General features: G+C 38.3%; 2 protein-coding genes across 12 annotated transcripts in view; one reads left to right on the forward strand and one right to left on the reverse strand.

Moving 5' to 3' along the window:
* On the forward strand, positions 1–5159 carry zgc:110699 (uncharacterized protein LOC325371 homolog). 2 transcript variants are annotated; one of them, XM_051898723.1, is made up of 7 exons: positions 1–490; positions 704–799; positions 911–967; positions 1140–1213; positions 2133–2280; positions 2708–2801; positions 3952–5159. In XM_051898723.1, exons 2-7 carry the CDS (start codon positions 727–729, stop codon positions 4139–4141), a joined length of 636 nt encoding a protein of 211 aa, XP_051754683.1. In that variant the 5' UTR covers positions 1–490; positions 704–726; the 3' UTR covers positions 4142–5159. The 2 variants fall into 2 exon arrangements, with proteins under 2 accessions (XP_051754683.1, XP_051754682.1); XM_051898722.1 differs by having other exon boundaries at positions 722–799.
* The window catches only part of phf21aa (PHD finger protein 21Aa), a 25247-nt gene continuing 8746 nt past the window's right edge, over positions 5099–21599 (reverse strand). For 3 of the 10 annotated variants that reach the window (XM_051898704.1, XM_051898706.1, XM_051898703.1), the window contains 11 exons: positions 19172–19417; positions 18799–18882; positions 17234–17491; positions 15884–16042; positions 15737–15788; positions 15571–15650; positions 15422–15479; positions 12796–12974; positions 10836–10911; positions 9575–9678; positions 5099–8592 (listed from right to left, as the gene is read on the reverse strand). In XM_051898704.1, coding sequence (XP_051754664.1) covers positions 8008–8592; positions 9575–9678; positions 10836–10911; positions 12796–12974; positions 15422–15479; positions 15571–15650; positions 15737–15788; positions 15884–16042; positions 17234–17491; positions 18799–18882; positions 19172–19417 — 1881 coding nt within the window. In that variant the 3' untranslated portion in view covers positions 5099–8007. Of the gene's footprint in view, positions 8593–9574; positions 9679–10835; positions 10912–12676; positions 12975–13056; positions 13080–15421; positions 15480–15570; positions 15651–15736; positions 15789–15883; positions 16043–17233; positions 17492–18798; positions 18883–19171; positions 19418–21599 lie in introns of those variants that run through there. The other 7 variants (XM_051898708.1, XM_051898713.1, XM_051898709.1 and 4 more) reach the window with 7 other exon arrangements.

Consider the following 21599-nt stretch of genomic DNA (forward strand, 5'->3'; position numbering starts at 1 on the left):
CTTAGCATATATCATCAGAAAAACTTACCTATTATGAGTTTCGTCCTCACAGATCTGCAACTGATGCTTTTTAATCTGAGTAAAAGATATATAGGGGCACGAATATAAAGTTTTAATTTTAGCCCGGGTTAATTAATGGTTTTGTTGGCGGCAAGACCAAGTAGACTGTCTCTCCTGCTCCGGAGGCGCGACTGTCAAAGGCGATAAATCAGCTGGTTGTGTAATGAGTCTCGCAGTCGAGCCCGGTGATGAATGTGTGGAATAAGAAGAGAGACCGCGCTGAACAATGACGTGCTGTCCGTAGTGTGTGTGTGTGTGTGTGTGTGTGTGTGTGTGTGTTTCTAATGTCATTACTAAAAGACAGACGGAGAGCGCAGAAGCAGCAGAATCTGCAGCATATGAACTCCATAAGAGTCTCCACTGGAACAATGATTTAGAGTCGAGCGCTGCTCGTTTGTGCTTCGCACTTTTAACAACTTTCGGGAGCAAAGTAAGTATTTCTGGGGTACTTTGTTTCATTTCTTAACATAGTGCCTTAACTTTGTATTAGATTCAGATTTGCATCTCTGCCGCAGTTATCTACCATGTTTATCTTACGGCAAGTTTAGCCACGCTTAACCCGAGGGAAAATACCTGTTACAAACATTAGCTGCTGTCATTTATTTGGCCTCAGACTGCTTCTGTGAGTGCTAATGTTATTCAGATATAATATTATTCACAGTGATCATGTCAGAATCTGTACGGAAGATGCTGAGGGCGAAGCTCGTAGTGCTGGGAAGAGATAACTGTGGGAAGACAGGTAAAACTGCAGAGTTTTTTTTGTTGTTGTTGTTGTTGTTTATTTTGGTTCAATGATTGTAGATTGGTATTAAAGACTGTAATTACTCAGTTTTTCTCTTTTGAACTCCAGCTCTGTGTGTCAGATTCATCACCAGGCGTTTTATTGGAGAGTATGAACATAAAAAGGGTAACACAAATGAAATGCATACACTGATGCTCTGTTGACCATGTAAAAACATACCTCCCCTCTCATTGTAAAGCAACAGAATATGGCCGTTTTCACGCTGTAAACGTTTGTGTAACTGCATTGCAAGTGCTGTGCATCATGTGACATGCCATATACTTTTTGTGTCTCTTAGAGGTCACCTACAGGTGTCAGAAAATTGTGGACAAGGAGGCGATTGAACTGGAGATTTTAGACACTGTTAATAAGGTACAGTGTGCCTGAGTGTATATCTTATTATTCTGTATTTTGGTTCTTACCTATTAAGAGACCATCTCTTTGTGACTGTGCATCTGCTGCCGTGCTGTTCTACACTCAAAGAAAGACAGCAGGATGATCTTGCCTTGTCAAACGGCTGATGAGACACAGGACTCTCTGAACCATTCCATTCCTTTCATGTCTGCTGTGCTGAATCTCAGGCTGGTGGAGCGGCTTTAACAGCCTGCCTGCCATTGATAATGTTACACAGCAGAACAGCACTTGTTAATTCATAGGATTGGGCTGAAGCATTACCATCTGTGTGAGTGCAGTAGAGTAGCCGTTCTGATAGTTTGGATGACTCCCCAATGTGACACACCCAGTACTTGTGAGCTGATGATATAAATCAGGTGTGTTGAAAGCATATTTTATCAAAAAATTTTGTCATCATTTACTCACTCATGTTGTTACAAACCTGACTTTCTTACTTCTGCGGAACACAAAAGAATGTTTCTGTCCATACATTAAAGCGTTGTATGATTGTTTTTTTTTTCTATACAATGAAAGACCATCGACTTTCATTATATGGACAAAAAAGACATTTTTCAAAATATCTTCTTTTGTGTTCCACAGGTCCCAGTAAGGTCATAAATGTTTGGAACAACATAAGGGTGAGTAAATCATTTTCATTTCTGGGTAAACTATCCTTTTAAATAATGACAAATGTGCAGTGCTGAGAACTGCATTTGAGAAGCAGGGGGTTTTGGTTTGTGTGGATTTAGTTCACATCCTTTGTGCTCCAGAATTGCCTTCAGAATCACATCTGTGAAAGTCTAGATGTGCGTCACCTCCATTCTCACAGCATCGCACACATTAAATCACATGCAGGAGATGAAGAACTATTCAAATGTGTGAATCTGTTTGTGTTCAGGAGTGTGTAGGACCTGCTGCGTCCTCTCTGGAGAGTTCCATTAAATGGGGTGATGGGTTTCTCATTATGTACTCCGTGACGGACCGCAGCAGTTTTGAGGCTGTGTCGCGCCTGAAAAGGCTGATTGACCACGTTAAACAAACACTCGGTAAGGCCGGTCAGACTGTGTATGTGAATGATCACTATGGGAGCATAGTGACTGAGGACAAATAGTAACAACATTCTGCTATTAGCACTTCTGCGAGCAGTCATGTTTATGTGTACGGACCCTCCAAATAGCGAATAGCGCTGTTATCCGTCAGTGTGACTCAGCCTGCCTTAATTGGTCTCAGTTCAGAGATTTCACCTCAGGCATGAACTCTTAATATAGTACACTGCAGCCTGTGATTGTGAGTTGGTAAATGATAGATAGATACGTGGAAAGAGATAAAGAGAGAGAGAGAAAGTATCACAACACTGCAGTCTTTTATTATACCATCCATCTCCAGGTACTGTCATTTTAATGGTAGTCTGTTCTTCTTCATAGCTACAGCATCCATTACGTCACTCTGTGTATGTGTGTGCGTGTCTTCCAGGTATTCCAACAGTCATCGTTGCCAATAAATGTGACATGGAGAACGGCCGAGTGGTGAGGACAGATGAGGGGCAAGTTTTAGCCTCAGACCTGAGGTTAGTAATTCCTTTATGTTCCAAGTGTTCATCATAAATCTTATATGTATTTACATATGTTTGACATAGGTTAATAAAAAAATTAACATTTTTGTTTCAATACCCCGTCAAAATGACAGAATGACCCGTATGCATTTCCAATGAAATTTTCACTCATCTTGTTTTTTGAGCAAAATAATATTTTGTTAATAATATTTCATATTTTGTCAATAAAATATTTAATATAATGAATATATTTAATAATAATAATTAATTTATATACACTCTGTGGATTACTCAGAATTTCCAGAATTAAAAGGTGCAATTTTATTACTACAGAATTTTGTCAGATTAATAATAATAAGAGAACCACTTCACTATCAGATAATCACTTCAAGTCAAAATTCTAAACACTTATTAGATGATCTTCAATTTTATTTTTGTTGTCCCTGTTACATCACTGACTATTTGGATTTGAAGGTTTTGCTGTGTGTGTTGAAGTTAAAGGGATAGTTCACCCAAAAATGAAAATTCTGTCATTAATTACTTACCTTCATGTCGTTCCACACCTGTAAGACCTTCATTCATCTTCAGAACACAAATTAAGATCTTTTTGATGAAGTTTGAGAGGTTTCTGTCTCTCCATAGAGATCCAACGCAACTACCACTCCAAGGTCCAGAAAGTTAGGAAAAAGACAACATTAAAGTACTCCATGTGACTCCAGCTCTCGCATGAACACAAAACGCATGCGTCATGATGCTCTCGTGAACACTCGCACATGTGCGTTGACGTGCGTGTCTGAACACAACACGCATGCGTCTTGAAGCTCTCGTGAATGCGCATTGCAGATCAGTATTTTTGTAAGTAAAGTGGTAAATTATGGTTGTTGTTTTTTTTGTGCAAACAAAGCACTCACATCGCTTTAAGTTTAAGCCACTGGAGTCACATGGAGTGCTTCAGTGATGTCATTCCTACCTTTCTGGACCTTGGAGTGGTAGTTGTGTTGGATCTCTATGGAGAGACCTCCTGACTTCATCAAAAATATCTTAATTTGTGTTCCGAATATGAACGAAGGTCTTACGGATGTGGAACGACACAAGGGTGAGTAATAAATGACAGAATTTTCATTTTTGAGTGAACTAACCCTTTAAGGTTTCACTGGTGATGTAGGTGCAGTTTCTTTGAGCTGTCTGTAGCCGAGGACACTTCAGCAGTGGAGGCTGCGTTCGGCCAGCTGGTGCGTGAAGTGCGTCAGGAGTTTCAGCGCCACCTGGTGGCTATGGACAAGCGCTCACGGATGCTGCAGATGAGACATGCACTCAAAAACAAACTCACACGGAGTAAAACCATGCAGTGGTGACAAGGAGGACTAAATGCAGTTAAGACCTAACAACTATATTGCTGTATCCTGTCATGACTACCTTTCAGAGAAGAACAAGTCCCTTTTGGGTTTCCAAATACGGTCATGGACAGTGTTATCTGTATGTATATTTATGACACACAGCATAAAGTAGGAAAAGCAAGTGTTTTTAAAAATGCAGTGTGTAATTTATGTGCCACTGGCAGTACCGAATTGAATTGCAAAAACAATAAATGCTAAAATGGACTAACAGGTAGTCCCAACTCAAACATTTGCAACTGATTGAGCCAGAGGCTGATGTGTCGGAACAAAAAATAAAAGAACTACTAAAAACCTTGCAGATATCAACCTCTGTGCAATAAACTGGTTTAAGAGAAAGTATTTTTAACATCTAAAAAGGATCCATTTGAACACTTGAGCTCAGTATACTGCTCCTGCATCACTTTCACTGTAAGTGGAAGCTTTCCAGTGTAACATTCATTCTGTATTTAAATTTCATTTAATGTGTGAAGTCATAAATGCTTATTTATATGCACTGGATTCATTCTGATAGACCGTTTGTCTAGTATTATTAAGTCATGCCTAAAATAGCAAATGATGCACCATGTGGCAGATGATCTATGTCCTATGACTTGGTATTTTAATGCTGTTTTGATCCAATTTCATTCTTATGTGCCTCTGTGAGATTTAAATGTCATGAGGGAACAAAACCAATTATATGGTGTTTTCCATTTGAGGCAGCTGTTTTTAGACTTTCTACATTCTGCCAGTGCACAATCCACTCCATGTAGTAAAATGTTTCCAAAATGGGTTACAGTATAGTCCATCATAAGGCTATACTTTTTTTTTTGTAATATTTATTGTGGTGGTGTTATTCTTACAATGTACATTAGTATGAGTGTTAATATCCATTTGTTGCTTCAATGTAAACCAGAACTAGAGAGAAAAAACAGACTATTTAAATTTACAATTTTATTTAGCAAAAATGGTAAAAATAAATAAATACAAATTGATCAAATGCTCCAGTAATAACCAGCCTCCTCAACAGAAAGAATTCATTAAGTTATATATTCAAATAACTTACACATGGACTTGAATTCTATGAGAAAAGGTAAACGGACATCAGGCAACACACAAGATTAAGAAACAAAACATACAAAATGTAAAAAAGTAAAATGAAACAAAAGAGCAATACACATCCCTTTCAAAAACTATTATGAAATAATCTAGACACTTTTTATACAACAAATTGATGTAAATTGTGTTCTTAATTTATAGTTAAGGACATTAGATTAAGGACTGATATTTTCACATTGCAATAATCTATCCTTGATTTTACTTGAGGGTTTCATCAACCTGAATGAGGTAACAGCATGAGGTGTAAGAACATGACTCTTCATTAGCATTACTATGTGAATGTTAAAAATAAATGAACAAAAGCCTGAGCTCTCAGTAAACACTATAACATCTGACGAAATCAGATTTCACACACTTCAGGACACAATACCCAATTCTCATGTGTAAGGAACATGAATGAGGAGACAAAGTAGATTCCCATCTATCTCATCAGAGAACATCTGTCACAGAAGAACTGTCAGTCCTACTAGCCATATCTGGCCTTAGGATTCTTGGCCCTAAAGGATGAGAGATGACATTTGCAAATGTCACGTCTGATGAGCATTTATGTAAGGGCTCTATTCCCTTTTCTTTCTTTTATCAATGCAGTGGAAAACCTGACATACCATTAAACCACCAAACAGAACGCAGCTTCTCTGCATGTCACTTTGAAATTTTAACAACTGTGATGAAATATTAACTTTTATCAGACAAAATGTGTGAATACTTCTGTGAATGCTGAAACATCTGCAGAATTCAGAACCACGTACTATTTTTTCCGTAGAAAAATTTGGTAAGAGTGCTATGCGGTTTCAAATTCAGCACTAGTATCCTCTTAAAAACTCAGATGCAATTTTGAAATGAAGGGCAGATACTGCTGACTGGGATGAAATTGGATAACGAAAAGTTTTTTTTTTTTTTCATAAAAAGGTGAACAAACATACCAGCAATTAATTTTGTGTTTTGTTAAAAGACGTAAGCACTTCAGAGTTCTTATGTGTAGTGGTCAGATTCACTATAGGCAGCGCAGGCACTGTCCTCACTAACACAACCAGAATGATCACACACTGTATGACAAAGTAGGTTCTGTTACCGAAAAGGGAAAAAACACTCGTTTTGCTGACAACTGACTAAGACACCGACAAGTCATAACACTACTATGAAACAGCCTAACATAGTCTATAGAACTTAAGGCAACCAATACACAGAGGCTACTGCAGGCCAGAGCTGCGTGTTCAGCATTGAAAGCACTCACAAACCTGAAATGAAGATATAAACACTGTAGATATTTCTTTTATATCAAAAGCGACACACCCCTTGTGTGTTTGACACCACTGTGTTTCTAGATTATTTCTTGTGCTTTATTTAAAAAAAAACACTATGAATGTGTCATCTTGGCACACGATACAGTGTTCAAGCTACCGCGGCTGTATCTCAGGTGTTAGAAGTGTTTGTCTGTGCTTGTTCAGAGAGCGTCGGGAGCTCTGATATGGTTATAGAAATGCAATATGTAAAGAAAGTAAAGCGTTAACAGAACAGCCCCTAGGAGACAATAGTGAAGTAGTTGCGCTAGGCACGTATAACGTACGCCTGCTGTGTTGTGCTTTTGGACAGGTTTACAGAACAGTGTTATCACCTAGTAAAGTGACACCATGCGTGTTAAAACGATACAGAACAGAAGCCCTTAAATTGGCCCATAAGCATAACGTTACTGGCACACCGGTTTTACTGGATATTTCTGACTGCATGATTCTTCGTAAGTTATTGGACAAGGCATGAGACCCCTGCTACAGTCTGGGTAAAAAAAAAAAATAAATCCTCTGGATGTGGAGATGGAGTGAGAGTGATGTGAGAGAAGTCTCAAATCATTCCCTTGTGTGACTGCGCCTGAACTGCGCTCTCAGTAAATCACATCTGTTCAGTAGATAAGGCATGGTCAGAATTTACCTCACAGACACTTCAGGACTGACACTACAAATACTACTATACTACTCTTTAATATCTATTTAATGTTTAGAGTAACGTAAAAGAACAGTTCCCTGTGGCATCAATTATTTGGCAGAACCGAACTACGGAATATTTTTGTAAGAAAGAAGAAAATTATAAATAAGGTCATGTGTAAAAAATAGCAAAACATATTTACAGAAATGTTGTTTTCGGTTTTTTAAAAACACCACAAAATAGACAAATGCAAATGATAATAGTTAAACCTCCAGCAGAACGCCTGGAAGACCTGTATTTCTGTCAGTGTGTGATAAAGAACCTCTTTTTGCGATCCATGTTCTGCACAACAACTGAAAAGTAGACGAAACAACTGCACCTCGGCTGTGTTTCACAGACAAAACGGACAATAAACTCCTCGACACGTCATATCTTATGTCTTCGATCAGAGCTACAGGACCTGATAGGAAGCTGCACTACTCATCTAGCAGGACGAGACCTTCACCCGATCCAGCCTTCAGAAGCTTTCCCACTCAGAGGTGCTATGGCAACTGTATCAGGCACACAATGGTGTGATATCTTTAAATTTTATTACTCTTTTCTATATCATTATTCTTTGTAGAAATCTTTTCGGTGTGCATACGTTAGCATACACATTGCTGGTACTTTAGGAACCTCCTTCCTGCATGTAGTAAATGGCACTATGGATTTTCTTTCCCTCATAGATATAAGAGATGAAACAACAACACAAAACAACAACACTGTTAACTGGCACGCTTTGGGCCCCAACTTCAGCGGGGTGGTCAATGCTATTTTACCCCCTCTGTCACTTCTGTAAGGGGTACGATTGGACCGAGGAGAGCCTGTGGGATGACGCTGAGGTCACTGTTGTTATTGTTTTTATGTTTTTTTGTATTCTCCTCCCCTGCGGACATGGCTCCAATAGTACTCAGAACCGCCTGGTTACTGTTGTTATTGCTGAAAGCTGCTGCGTTTGTATTTGTGGGTTCGCTCCTGCTTCTGGACGTGCTGATGATTTGTGCGCTCTCCTCTCTGCCCTCGTCGCTCTTTGAGCTTGCAGCCTCTGCGTTATTATTCGTGGCGATCTGGTTTAAGGTATCGCTTGTGTTTGTGAGGGTGCTAATTATCATCATAGCTTCTGAGGAGCTTGTCGCTGTATTTGTGTTGTTGTTTGTGTCTGTGGTAACCGCACTGGAGCTGCTGGCTTTGGAAGCTCCATTGTGGGACATTTCTCCATTAGCCATGATCCCAGGGCAGATGAAGGGAGACAACTGGATCCCTCTGATCAGACGCACCAGCCCTCTCATCTTCTCAAGCGAAGCTTCCATGTCTCTCTGCTGGTCCAGCACACTGTTCTTGCTGTCCATACATCTCTGTGCAAGGAAAGAGGACACAGTGCTGCTGACTCATACAACCAAAATCTCATCTTTATATAGTTATGGAGGTAGGGGATAATAAATTAACTCTTAAATAAATTACCTCTTAATAAATTAATGCATCACAGTTAGATTTGTAATTTCAGTGGTATGACTCATTGTGCAGAGGAAAAGTGGATGAACTTAAAAGGCTACTTCACCGCTGGCAAAATGGGCTTTCAATAAAACTTGGCTGCCTATACAGTAGAAAGGTGATTTAAAAAAAAAAAAAAATGGTGCTACTTGACTAGAAAACAAAGAAAAAAGGCTGTTCTCTTCCATTTTGCAAAATAGGTAGGAAAACTTCAACACCCATAATGCACTGGGCATGTTGTTGTTCAAGGCCACTCCCATTAGTCTGCTATGGATACAGTCAAATACTGCCTTTGCTTTAGTGGGAAATACTTCTTAGCAAACTTTTAGTCATAATGGTGTCGACTTATATCGTTCCGGGGTAAACTCCCGAGTGGGTTACTTTCAGTTTCCAGTAGGGATGCACCGATACCACTTTTTCCAGAATGAGTCTGAGATTTTTTTTTTCTAGTACTTGTCAATACCGAGTACTCATACCTGTATTTTCATTGCATTTTTAATTTTTATGAATCAAATTAGTTGGCTTAGCAAATATATATTTCCTTCAGTTATTTACATGCCTAATTATGCTTGTTAAAATGTATTGTAGGAGCTACTGTTACTTTCACTGTTCATATTATTGCTCTATCATATTTCATCTTTAATTTAATGGCACAGTGAAGTGTGCCATTAAATTAAAGGAGCTGTCAAAAGTTCTTTGCTAACAAATAAATGTGAATTTCTCGGTCCAGGTAACACAGAGAACAAGTAAACATTGTTCATTAAATATATACTTCCGACAGTTTAACAATACAAAGTGGGTTGAAAATCGGTTACACTTTAAGCCACACATTAGGCATTCTCTCACCGTTATAGAGTTGCTGAGCTGTCTGACTTGGTGTTCTAGTGTCTCTCTCTCCTGCCGCAGCTCTGCGCTCCATCTCTTCAGACGATCTTTCTCTCCTTCTTTAGCTGCAGGGAAATCAGCGTATGAGTAAATCTCAACAGAACGCACAAGTCGGCTCTGGAAATAAAAATCCTTCCCTACAGAAAAATTAATTTTTAACAAATCTGTAGAAACTTTTTAAGACAGACCTACCACGAGCGTGGAGGTTAATATGAAGGGTATATGCTTCTGTTGAAGCCAACAGTCAGCACAGGGTGCGACACAGTGACCTTCAGGGGTCAGAGAGCGGGTCGGGGATATCTTTTGTCCATCTCAGTTAATGTTAATTTATAAATATGCTCTTGTCCATTGTCAGATCATGTTAATTCTTAATGATGCTGCATAACTTTATTTTAATTAAAAATTAATTAGACCAATGATGATTCTGATAGAAAACTACTGTTACTATAGTTTGCTTTGTTCATTCAGTTAAACAGTATTAAACTATTTAGCATTTTCTTTAGCATTTGCATATTTACTTCAACTGCTCAGGTAATGTCAATGGTATGAAAAATACCAGCGATGGCCAAAATTACAAAATAAAATCAGTCAAAGCTATAGAAATGTATCATCATTTTAAGAAGTAAAGCTTCATAATAAAAGTGGCCTATTTTCTACAGCGTTTTTGACATCCTTCAGGGGAATAAAGACTTTAGTTTAGCCTTATTTTAAATCACATCCTGAAGACCTGTTCACACTAAGACAAATGTTCGGTGTGAAAAACATTTTATGTTTTGTGCGATATACATTTTAATTTTAATTTATTGCTGTTAATGTGTCTGTTCAGACTGTCGTGAACATAAGCATGCTGTCAATGTGAATTTTTTTTTTAAGAGTGGTATTCACACTGCGAATAAAACTGGTCAAAAATCAAAGTTTGAAATGTTGAGATTAATTTCAGAGCTGGCTGACTTGAAGAATAAAGAAAATGAAAAACACTACCAGAACCAAAGCTACAGAAAAAGTAAATGTTTGCTGCTATTCTATATTTCTTAGTTCTATAGACAGTTTTTTTCCCCCAAAGATCAGAGATTTACTGATGCATTTTACATAAGACTCATAACAAGATACTTTATTTTTTTTTAACTCCTAACTCAAGATATTTTTAAGCAATTTTACATCACATTGAGTCATTGCAGGTTCGCTGTTCTAAATAGCATCATTTGTATGTGAAACTTCTCACCTGCTTTATAGGAGATGTAGGAATGGACAATAGCAAGAGTCCCTGGCCACTCAATGGCATCTTCCTTCTGCAGATTCTGAAGAAAACATGTACTGAATGATACTGAAATACACAACTGTTAACAGTCTGCATTCAAAGTGATGCACACAAAAACATGAAAATACAAAATCAATGTGGAAAACAAAAGAAAGTGGCAAGAAATGAAGCTACCTAACCTTACAAAGTTTTGAGCAGTCTTGATGCAAATTTCTGGTTTTCAATGTATTTGGAGTGAATATTAGGTTCAGTAGAAGCGGCAGAATTGCGGCGTTTCAGGCAGATATGCTTTCCCTCATGAAGCCCAGATGATTTATATGCAAGTAAGTATCACATTTGAGATGCTGCCCACTCCATCTCATGACATCAGCCGCTAAATACTCCTGACTCATCAATCAAAACCTTATTTTGATACTTATTAGCCTCTTTCACATATAAGCCCCTTTCACACACAGATTCCAGAAAATGCACTGATAATGTCTCAGGATTTGACCAGGGATCGTTTGATTTTGGTTTATTCACAATGCCGGTGATTTTCTGGAATCTGTGCATCCGTTCACACACATAAAGATGCTGTAAAGACACGTGTCATCAGGATGTGACGTGTAATGTCACCGCAGCATCTTAAGTTTGCTTATGATCTGTGTCTCGAGAAACCACACTTATGCATTTTTTTCTGATTCAATCATAAACTAGCGCATCACGTACCGTTCCACTAAGCTGGCGAACAATCTCTGCTTCTGTCACTATGACACACCCCTTACGGCATTGGTCTGCCTTTTGTTCACACAGGAAGAGTTCTGGGACTGATCCCAGCAATGTTAATAGGTCCTCATCCCGGGATCAATCCCGGGACATGTTTGCATTCACACAGAAGGCACTCCAGCAATTCTGTGGCAATTTTCTGATTACCGGTATGAGCATGTACAAGGTCAGAACACGTTGACGTAAGATGTTTGCTTTGGGCCAATCATAAAGCTCTGTTGGAGCTGTTTACAGTAAGTTCTGCTGCTTTAAATTGTATTTCTATGCACTAGACAAACATCTGACCATTGCGCCGCACCTCACACTCGAGACCCTGCCTTCTCCATTCATCAGCACTGTGGCTCTGCATGTACTATTGCATACTACAGTGACTGCAATACTATGCATCTTGCATTTTTAAGAGCAAAACCGCGTTCTGTGTGATCATCCTCTTACGGCTGTCACTCAAAAGTAAGAAAAAAATGTAACTAAAATGAAACTAAAGAACTTCTCCTCATCCAGGTGGATGAATCAAACAGCTCAGAGTTTAAACGTCATTTCTGGTGAATGACAAAACAGAGTTTACCGGTATTTTGGTACTGATGTGAGAATGGTATTTTACCAGTAAGAAGACGTAATGTCGTTGCTTGTGTGAACAGGACATTTGTGTAATTAACGGAAACGTTGTTCTGGTCATTTTACGTTAATTTACCGGGATTGGTGTGAAAGGGGCTATTTTCTCTATTCCATTCTAAATTGAGCTTGTTTTTTTTAAAAGAACATTTTTTGGTGGGTCTGAGTAAAACAGCTGCCTCTTTGCTCTCCATTTCATCAGATTTTGTTCAGAAATTACAAAGCCATTCATATTAAAAGTTTCTATATTAAAAGAATACAACCTGCAAGAGTAGCCTGTTAAGTTACCTCTATAAAGACTGTCTGCTTTGTAAGACCACTGAAAGTGAAACATGATATGGCATAGGACAAAAAAAAAAAAAATGAAATGAATTACGAGAGTGAGAGTGAACGGCAATGAATCTCTAACATAAATGTTTCTCAGTTACCTGAGACTCTTAATTCACCTCCGCTACCACTAGATGTTGCTGGTGAGCATGGTGAACACTGGGATAGGGAAGTCTGAATTGTTTCTCAGTAACTGTAGTGGACTATCACAGCTACTTACATCCCCTGCTGAGCTGGGGCTGGGTGAGGGTGAATGTGATGGAAGGGTGAGTGAGAGGGCAGGGGAGAATGGGCTGCCCGCGGTGGGCCGCTGTAGGTCTGGGAAGGTAGAATGATGGCTGCTGGTGGTTGGGGGGAGGGGCCCCCACTCCACAATACTGCAGTTTTTAGAAAGGCGACCTGGGTGAGATGAAACAAAGGACAAACAAAACACAAAAAGAAAAGAAAAAGAAAAGGAAGACACAACATTGGTGTATCATACCTCTGACAAGCTGTCCTCATTGGCTAGGGTAGCAGGAAGGAGCGGGTGGGGGTGGTGTGATGGTGGTTGGGAGGGAGAGAGCATCGTTAGATCACAAAAGGAAGCATTGCATGCTGGGTAACAACACATTCTGCAAAAGCTGGCCTCAAATCAGCTGATAAAAGGCAGGAGGCATTACATTTAGGCAGATGGGGATAAGAAATGCCAATAACAAAGAAGGATCAGAGGGCAACGATTCAAAGAAGCTTATCCAGGCATCAAGAAGCTTATTTTCATCTACAGCTAACACAGATGCTGTCAAATGTTAAGGCGAGCCACATTCAACATCATAAATCAACATATTTTGCACATTTATGTGTCCATTGGGCATTAACAGTGCAAGTTTATCAACAAATACATACAGCACCATTACAATACACATGGTAGCAGTTTCAATGTCATAAAAGAATAAACACATTGTTTTAAATTAGCTCTATTCAATTTTACATGCAGATCCAAGTCAAGAGTTATATTCAATTAAACTATACATGGCTGAAGCCTTGGTCCCATAAAAATCAATTTCAGAGATCCAAAAACAGAAATAGTTTCTTTAGCTCCTCAATGAACACAGAAAAACTACTGGAGAATGAGGATTTTAACCAAATTTCAAACAAATATATAACCTACAGCTTTCAATGAGACAGGAACTTTTTCCAATCAAAAAAGCATAATTTTGGCTTTACTGCAAGTTATTCTGATCTGTCCTCAATCACTTGAATGCTCACCTACTACACTTTCTGACAGATATTTGCCTCAAGGAACGTCTACACTGCTTCAGTTCTTCTAGCATTTAACTTACATGGCTAGTTCATCCTAAAATGAAAACTCTGTCATCATTTACTCATCCCATGTTAAAAGATATTTTAAAGAATTTTTTTTTTTCTATACAATGAAAGTCAATGGAGTCCAATGCTGTTTAGGACCCTGCTGACTTTCCATTATATAAACAATAATAATTGAAAAAAAATCTTCAAAATATCTTCTATCTTGTTCCACAGAAGAAAGTCATACAGGTTTGGAACAACATGAGGGTGAGTAATTGATGACGGTTTTAATTTCTGAGTGAACTATCCCTTTAATATGCAGTGAAAGCTGTTTTGGGTGAGCTTTTAAGAGCAATGGAAAGATCAAAGTATCAAAAAATATCTTTGGCAAACTGCAATGTTGCATTTTTGTACTCAAGTCTTTCCAATACAAGTACTAATGGTACACTAATGATGCAGTATTGTCACACCTTTAAGATGTGCACAGCTCACCTAATTGTAAATCTATAAAGTAGGCTGAGAACATTGTCTGAGTCTTTTACTAATGTATACACTTTTACAGCAGCCCGAAGACAGTCATTATCCCACTTAACACACTGCAGGGTCATTTCTTCCTGCCTCACACATACACTCCAGGGCCACTCCACAGCAGAGTGCCTGTAAGCACATTACATAATCAAACAGTCATTACTGCTGAATGTGTGCTTGTGTGAGACAGAGAGACTGACTGATGGGAGTAAAGAAGAGTGGATAAGTTCAGGTGTAGAAAAGGGCTTAAAGCACTGAATAATGACTGGCTAGAGAATTTTACAGCAATAAAATTAGACAATTGATTGTGGATGTTAAGTCACATTTCATAGATATAGATAATATCTAACCAGTGTTTTGAAAAGCTCCATGGCATTTAGTTTTCAACATGAAACATTTAAAATCAGATTTTTTATACTTTCTGAAGAAAATGCTAATGTAAAGCAGTAACTAAGGTCTTCTAAATAGTTTTTTTAGTGTTTATATGTGCTTAACAGGATGTTCTGGATAATGTTTAATTCCCATAATGCACTGGGCATTTTGCTGTCTGCTCTGGATATGCTTACCAGAGTCAAATACTGCCTTGCTTTAGTAGGAAATACTTCTTAGCAAACTTTTAGTCACTATGATGTTGACTTGTATTGTTCCCGGGTGCAAGAATTCAAAGAGTAAACGTTTAATGTAAATCTGAAAAACCTCTGTGTTTGTAGTCAACATTTCAAACGATGACCACGAACACAATGTTTACAGGGGAAAACTGAAAGAGACTGTCAGTCTGTCAGTTCTGCCCAACCTGGAGCAAGACTATTTAAGGGCTATAAAAAGGAAAAAATCTGAAACGATCGTCACTAAGTAAACTAAACATTTTTAAGTGATGTCATTTTATAGATTGCTGATCTATTTTGCAATTTTATCATCCACCAGATGAATATCAGTTTGACCTCTTAAACCACAATCACACACTTCTCCTCAATAAGCCACACAAAATATCTAATATAGGCACAGAGAGAGAAAGTGTGATTGGCTGAACTCACCTCTCTTCCTGCTGGACTGGTTTATGGAACTCAGATACGACACTGAGCTTTTTTTCCGCTGAAACACACACAAGCACGGTTCATTCCATCAGATATCTCCAATTTGTTTGCACTGAACTGCTCATTTAATGCATGTGTGTGTTTGTTACCTCTGGTTCAAACATGGCTCCGCTATATATTGGATTTGCTGTTGTACGTCTCTTACGCTCCTGACGCCTGCTCTGAATCTCTAAATAAACAAAGCAGTAAAGGTCAATACACATTCATTCACGCACACAAACAAACACGCACACAGACACATTTCATTCTCCTGACCTTCTAAATAGTCACGAGTGACCAGTCCCAGAGACAACATGAAGGCCAGTTTCTGTGGAAAGAATATGTGCCATTATCTCAGTAATGATCATAATCTACATCATCATGCTCATCATTTTCTTCATTATAAACATACAAGTACTTTACCAGAGGGCTCTCCTGATGTTTGGAGGCAGAAGTGTGTGTGTTGGTGGGAGCAGGTGAAGATGGCGTATCTAAGGACAGTGGAGGAGAACTGTGTGTAGGCATGTCTGGAGAGTTGAGCAATGAAATCTTTGGCTCTGTCCCGTATTCCACTGCGGGTATCTGAAGCAGAAACAAAGATGTATTAATACATACACTACAATTCAAAAGTTTAGGGTCAGCAAGTTTTTTTTTACAGTTTTTGAAGGAAGTCTCTTAGGCTATGTTCACACTGTCAGTCCAAATCCGATTATTTGAGTATCTGATTGGAATCTGATCTAAATTACTGACAGTCCACATTGTGTATTGCAACTGTTCAGGTCCGATTTGTGTGTCCCATGCCACTCTTTCATTTTCTGGAAAATCTACATTGATTTCTATAACAATGATGTTGCGTATGTAGTTATATGCCAACAATAACAACAACCACAACATGGAGGGATTTGCAATACAGATGTCTTATTTAAAACGATATTATGTAGCCGCAATGCTGGACTACTGCATCTTATGAGGCAGCGGCAGAAACGTAGGAGGGCAAGAGGGTGGTATGCGTGGCTTTATTTTGTACTGTCATCTCCGCTGGTCTCAAAACATGTCTCCATTATATTCTCATTTTCTGCTCGTCTGGCACTTTGCAACAACACAACCTTGTTTCTGCAGCGACTATAACAACGTCTGACGTTTATATTTTTTGTGGTGTGAGAAAGTCACTTAAACCATGCGAAATCCGATCAGAGTGGTCAGACTGAGATGGATTTCCAGAAATGTGACTTGAATAGGATTTCAAACCACATATGAATGTAACACGGATTTGTAAAAATCGCATTTCATGTGATATGCACGGATATGCACAAAAATCAGATTTGGACTGTCTGAACGTCTGCTCACCAAGCTGCATTTATTTTAACAAAAACAGTACAACAGTAATACTGTGAAATATTATTAGTATGTGTTTTCTATTGTAATATATTTTAAAATGTAATTTATTCCTGTGATGGCAAAGCTGAATTTAGACTCCAGTCTTTAGTGTCAAATGATCCTTCAGAAATCATTCTAATATGTTGATTTGGTGTTTTTAAGAAACATTTCTAACTTTTATCAATGTTGAAAACAGTTGGGTTGCTTAATATTTTTGTGGAAACCAGCACATTTGTTTCAAGATTATCTTTTGATTGATAGTGTACCTAGACAGTATTAGAAGGAGCTGGACCAAGATGGCTGCTGAGTGAACTGACTTTCCTGAAAGAAACTTTCTATGTACTAATGAATGTTTTAGATTAAACATATATACATTTAAGTGTGAATTTCCCTCACCATGTTGTCAGAGCTTGGGCTGTTGTGAGGTAACTGCTGTGTGTGTGTCTGCACAGATGGCTGCATGTGTGTAGATGGGGAGATCAGGATGCTTGTGTTGTTAGAGCTGTTGGAGCAGGGCAGGCCATTGAGGATACGCATCTGCTGGACGTGACCAGATGAAGGGAGGGCAGTGCTCAGTAACACCGGTGACTGCAAGGTCTGCACAGAGACCTGACCAGCAGCTGGAGACAAAGACGCTGGAGGTTTTGGCCTGACCTGCTCACACACACAGGAAAACGAAGACAATTATTTGTGGAATGACTGGAGATATAAAAGGTGGACCTAAGTAGTGTAAAAAATGATCAGAAAAGTGATGCCCAACGCAGCGGTTTAACAGCCCTTTCACATTTAGACTCTAGCCTTACGCAAATATGTTCCCTACTATTCCACAATACTACTAACACCAGTTCCACTCCAATGCAAATAAAAGACATTTACTTATTTACTGTTATTTTATAATTAATTACAATAAAATAATGTTTAATTATGTGTTATGCATAAGCTTATCTCTTTGGTTTGCATACATCAGGTTTTGATTAAAAAGAGAAAATAATTCGCTGTATTGATAAAACTTTTTCAGCCAAAATGACTATATTATGATATACACTACCAAAAGTATAGGGTAGGTAAGATATTTTTGAATGAAATTAATGGTTTCAAATAAATGATGTTCTTTCCACAAAAATATTAAGCAGCACAACTATTTTCAACATTGATAATAATAAATTTTTTTCTTGAGCACCAAATCAGTATATTAGAATTATTTCATGGATCATGTGACACTAGTCGTAGATCATCCAGGTAACCACACACAGTATTAAGAACCAATGGTTCACATACTTATAAATGGGGTTATTTTAATAAAATCAGCTATTTTTTTTGTCTTGTGGATTATATGTCTTTTATGTAAAATATCTTACTCAGGACAGTACTAAATAAAAAATAACATGCATTTTGTATTATCTCCCTTATTTTGTTAAAATTATTAACATTTTCACAGATTCTGTAGGTGGTTCACATACTTTTCTTGCAACTGTAATTACTGTTTTTACTGTATTTTTGATCAAATAAATACAGTCTTGGTGAGCATAAGAGACTTCATCTTACCAGCCCAAAACATTTGAATAGTAGTGTATACCGTTATGTGATTTTGGTTATACCAACCAACCCTAGCATATATGCGTACATACAACATATACCACACAAAAATATCACAGAACAGCACAGAATACTGCTGGAGAGAGATCAGGGTCAAGGATCAATTTACTGTAGGGTCAAAAGCAACAACGAAAGCAGGGATTGCAAATGTCACGACTATGCAAGCACACAGAAATTAAATCCAGAGCAAGAAAACACAATGGGGCAAGAATAAAATATCACACAGAAAAGTAACACCTGCAGTTGAAAAAAAAAAAAAAAAAAAAAAAATCAAGACACATAGATATACACTAACACTCAGCAGTGAGGGTTTTTCACTAGTCCAGCCAGGCATTAGGGTGTGAAGGGTTTCTATGGAAACAAACCTGCGGTAGAGTGGCTGGCCGAGTTGTCTGTCTGGTTGGTGGGACAAACTGAGGAACTTTGATTGGTTGGGAGGCAGCTTGCACCTGTGACAAGACCGCCCATTTAGACACCCTTACTTAACTAACCTGTCCAACATACATCCTACAACAAATAACTTTAACCATTTAAGCCACAGAATAGAGGCAGATGTAATAGAATAATTGTGTCTAAAATCTAAAGAACCAACCCTGAGCTCTTGGGATCCAAATTAAATCAGACAGCCTGACATTTCTTCCCAACTCACATGCAGTTTGCAAAACAAGAGGGAATAAGAAAACAAAACTCTTTTTGTTCTGTAACAAGAGACTCAAAACAGCTTTGAGAAATACTTACAACAACGGTGCTATTGGATATGACTCGTACTGGCTCTGCTCCCTGACTGGTCTGTTGGATGACTGGTTGGAAGTTTACTGGGGACTTTTGAGGATCTGAGCTAGGAGGGCCTGCCAGGAGCGTGTTGCCAAGGGTTGTAACCACGGTGATTGTAGGTGCTGGTGTCATGATGATAGGTGAGGTGGATGTGGCAGCTCTCAGCACCAGAGGTAGAGTCTTTGAAGCAATGACAGGGGGCACAGAGCTCTACAGGGTCACAAACACATACACTGTTGGAAACATGTTCATTTTTTTCCTTTATAGGTAAGGTTTTCTTACTAAATGAATATTTATTATCTCCTCCACCACCGACCGGTTTGCAATCCCCCCATCCCCCACCCCCAAACCAAACTGTACTGAAACCGCAATATGAACCTAACCATGAAAAACTTAAATCATTATTCCCCTTAGTAGCGATTGAGTCTCTCAAGATTAACTACATTCACAAATAAATCATTCAGATCTCTACTACAAAAGAACGGATTCGTAGAATCTATTTCTCATGAACTTTCATGAATATGCCAAAGAGAGCTAAGGCAGATGTCAAGTGGATAACAAAATTAAACTTTCAGCCTGTTCCTCACACAAAGCAATAATTTGGCTCCAGGAGTGACTTCACATGGACCACTTATATGGTGCTTTTGTGCCCTGTTTGAAGCCTGAAAGCCTCAGTGCACATAAAAGCATTTCAACATTTCAGAATTATATTTCTATATGGTCCATGGACCATCTATATGGACACTTTTATGGTGTTTTTTTTTGTCATTTTGGCACGACAGCCCAGGGGCCTCATTTACAAAACTTTCCATAGATTTCATCCTAAAAGTGTACGTACGTGCAAAAGTTAGATTCTGCATACACACAAAAATGTTCAGATTTATAAAACCATGCGTACGCCAGAACCTGCGCAAAAATCCCTTTATAAATCCCAGTCAGCGGAAGATTGTGTGTACGTGCATCTCCACCCTGTCTCCTCCCCGAAATCACTATATGGAGCTTACGACGCCTAGTTTACTATGCATAACCTCATCTGCATATCATTTCCATGCATATTCCTATCCACGTGACACCGTGGTTAACACCGTCAAATGTACAAGACATTGGAAAAAATTAGATACAGACTATAAATGCCATTTGTCCAATACACTACATTGATAAAAATCATCCAGTATCCTCTTTATGTTTTAGAATATATATATCAAAATATATAAAATATATCATCCATAAAAACAAAATTGTATAAAATACTTCAGATAAACGTTTTAGAATAGAGTTTTTAGAATTGTAATTGTTTTAAACAATTCGAATCAAATTTACGCAGTTTTACTGATAAGGTGAACATATCTTTTAGGATGTTTATAGGCTATTTTTAGTGAAACAGATAGGCCTACTTATTTCTTGCAGTGTAAATACAATTGTCTGACTCGGCGCGTCATTGACAAAGTATTTTAAAAAGGCAACGTGCAAATCTTACTGTTTTCCTCAAATTGTATCCTTCAAATACAGTGGTAATTGTTTGAAGATGCCTTCACACGACATGAACACCTCTGTGCAGCTGTGGTTGTACAGTAAGCTATTATCATTGGACCTATTCAAACTGGACAATGGACCATTCGACCACCGAATCCAGCAGTGTCTTCCATAATATCGAAGTTAAGTGTGCGTCACTGATCATCGTTCTCGCTAAAATAGTTTGTCATAACATCTGCAGTTTAGTTTAAAGAGAAATTATTGTGCTCCTAGCACTCCTCGCTGTCATTAAAACAGCACGTCACAGGAAAAGCGATCGAATGAAGCACATCTACTATCTAAATTCATATCAGTTTTGTTTAACTTCTGCGTAATGACTGCGTAATGTAATTTCAGTGCTTATCGCCATTAGTGAAAGTGTAATATTAATGTAAATGTGTTTATCAAAATGAAAACGTGAGTTTCCACGCGAGTTTAAATCATTCTTTTATTTATTTAAACTGTTATTGTGAACATGCACTGTATTTATGATTAGGACTCATAATGGGGATTTAAAGTAGTTGTCCTTCATCTGCCGTCAGTCCCTCAGCTCACCATCGGTGTCGCCAAACTGCTCTGTCTCCAAAATGTTTGTACGCATGGGTCAGAGTTTGCGTGGAGGTGCGCAAATTTTCCCATCAAGTTTGTTTTTATAAATCACAACTTATGCATAGGAACTGGCACACACCACTCTCAGGGCCTGTTTTGTGCGTACGCAACGGTTATAAATGAGGCCCCAGGTCTTCAAACCTTTTTTGTGTTCTCCAAAAGAAAGAAATGAGTTTGGAAAAACATGAGAGTGAGTAAATCATAAAAGAAGTTTTAGTTTTGGGTGAACTAATCCTTTAAATGTTCAGCAAAGACAAGGCCTTGTCTTCAA

The sequence above is a fragment of the Ctenopharyngodon idella genome, chromosome 7, assembly GCF_019924925.1.
Source record: "Ctenopharyngodon idella isolate HZGC_01 chromosome 7, HZGC01, whole genome shotgun sequence".
NCBI lineage: Eukaryota > Metazoa > Chordata > Actinopteri > Cypriniformes > Xenocyprididae > Ctenopharyngodon > Ctenopharyngodon idella.

Bases quoted from the DNA above. Each gene is read 5' to 3' on its own strand.
- zgc:110699 (XM_051898722.1), top strand. The intron at 800-910 runs GTAAAACTGCAG...TTTGAACTCCAG, and splicing joins AGATAACTGTGGGAAGACAG to CTCTGTGTGTCAGATTCATC. The intron at 968-1,139 runs GTAACACAAATG...TGTGTCTCTTAG, and splicing joins AGAGTATGAACATAAAAAGG to AGGTCACCTACAGGTGTCAG.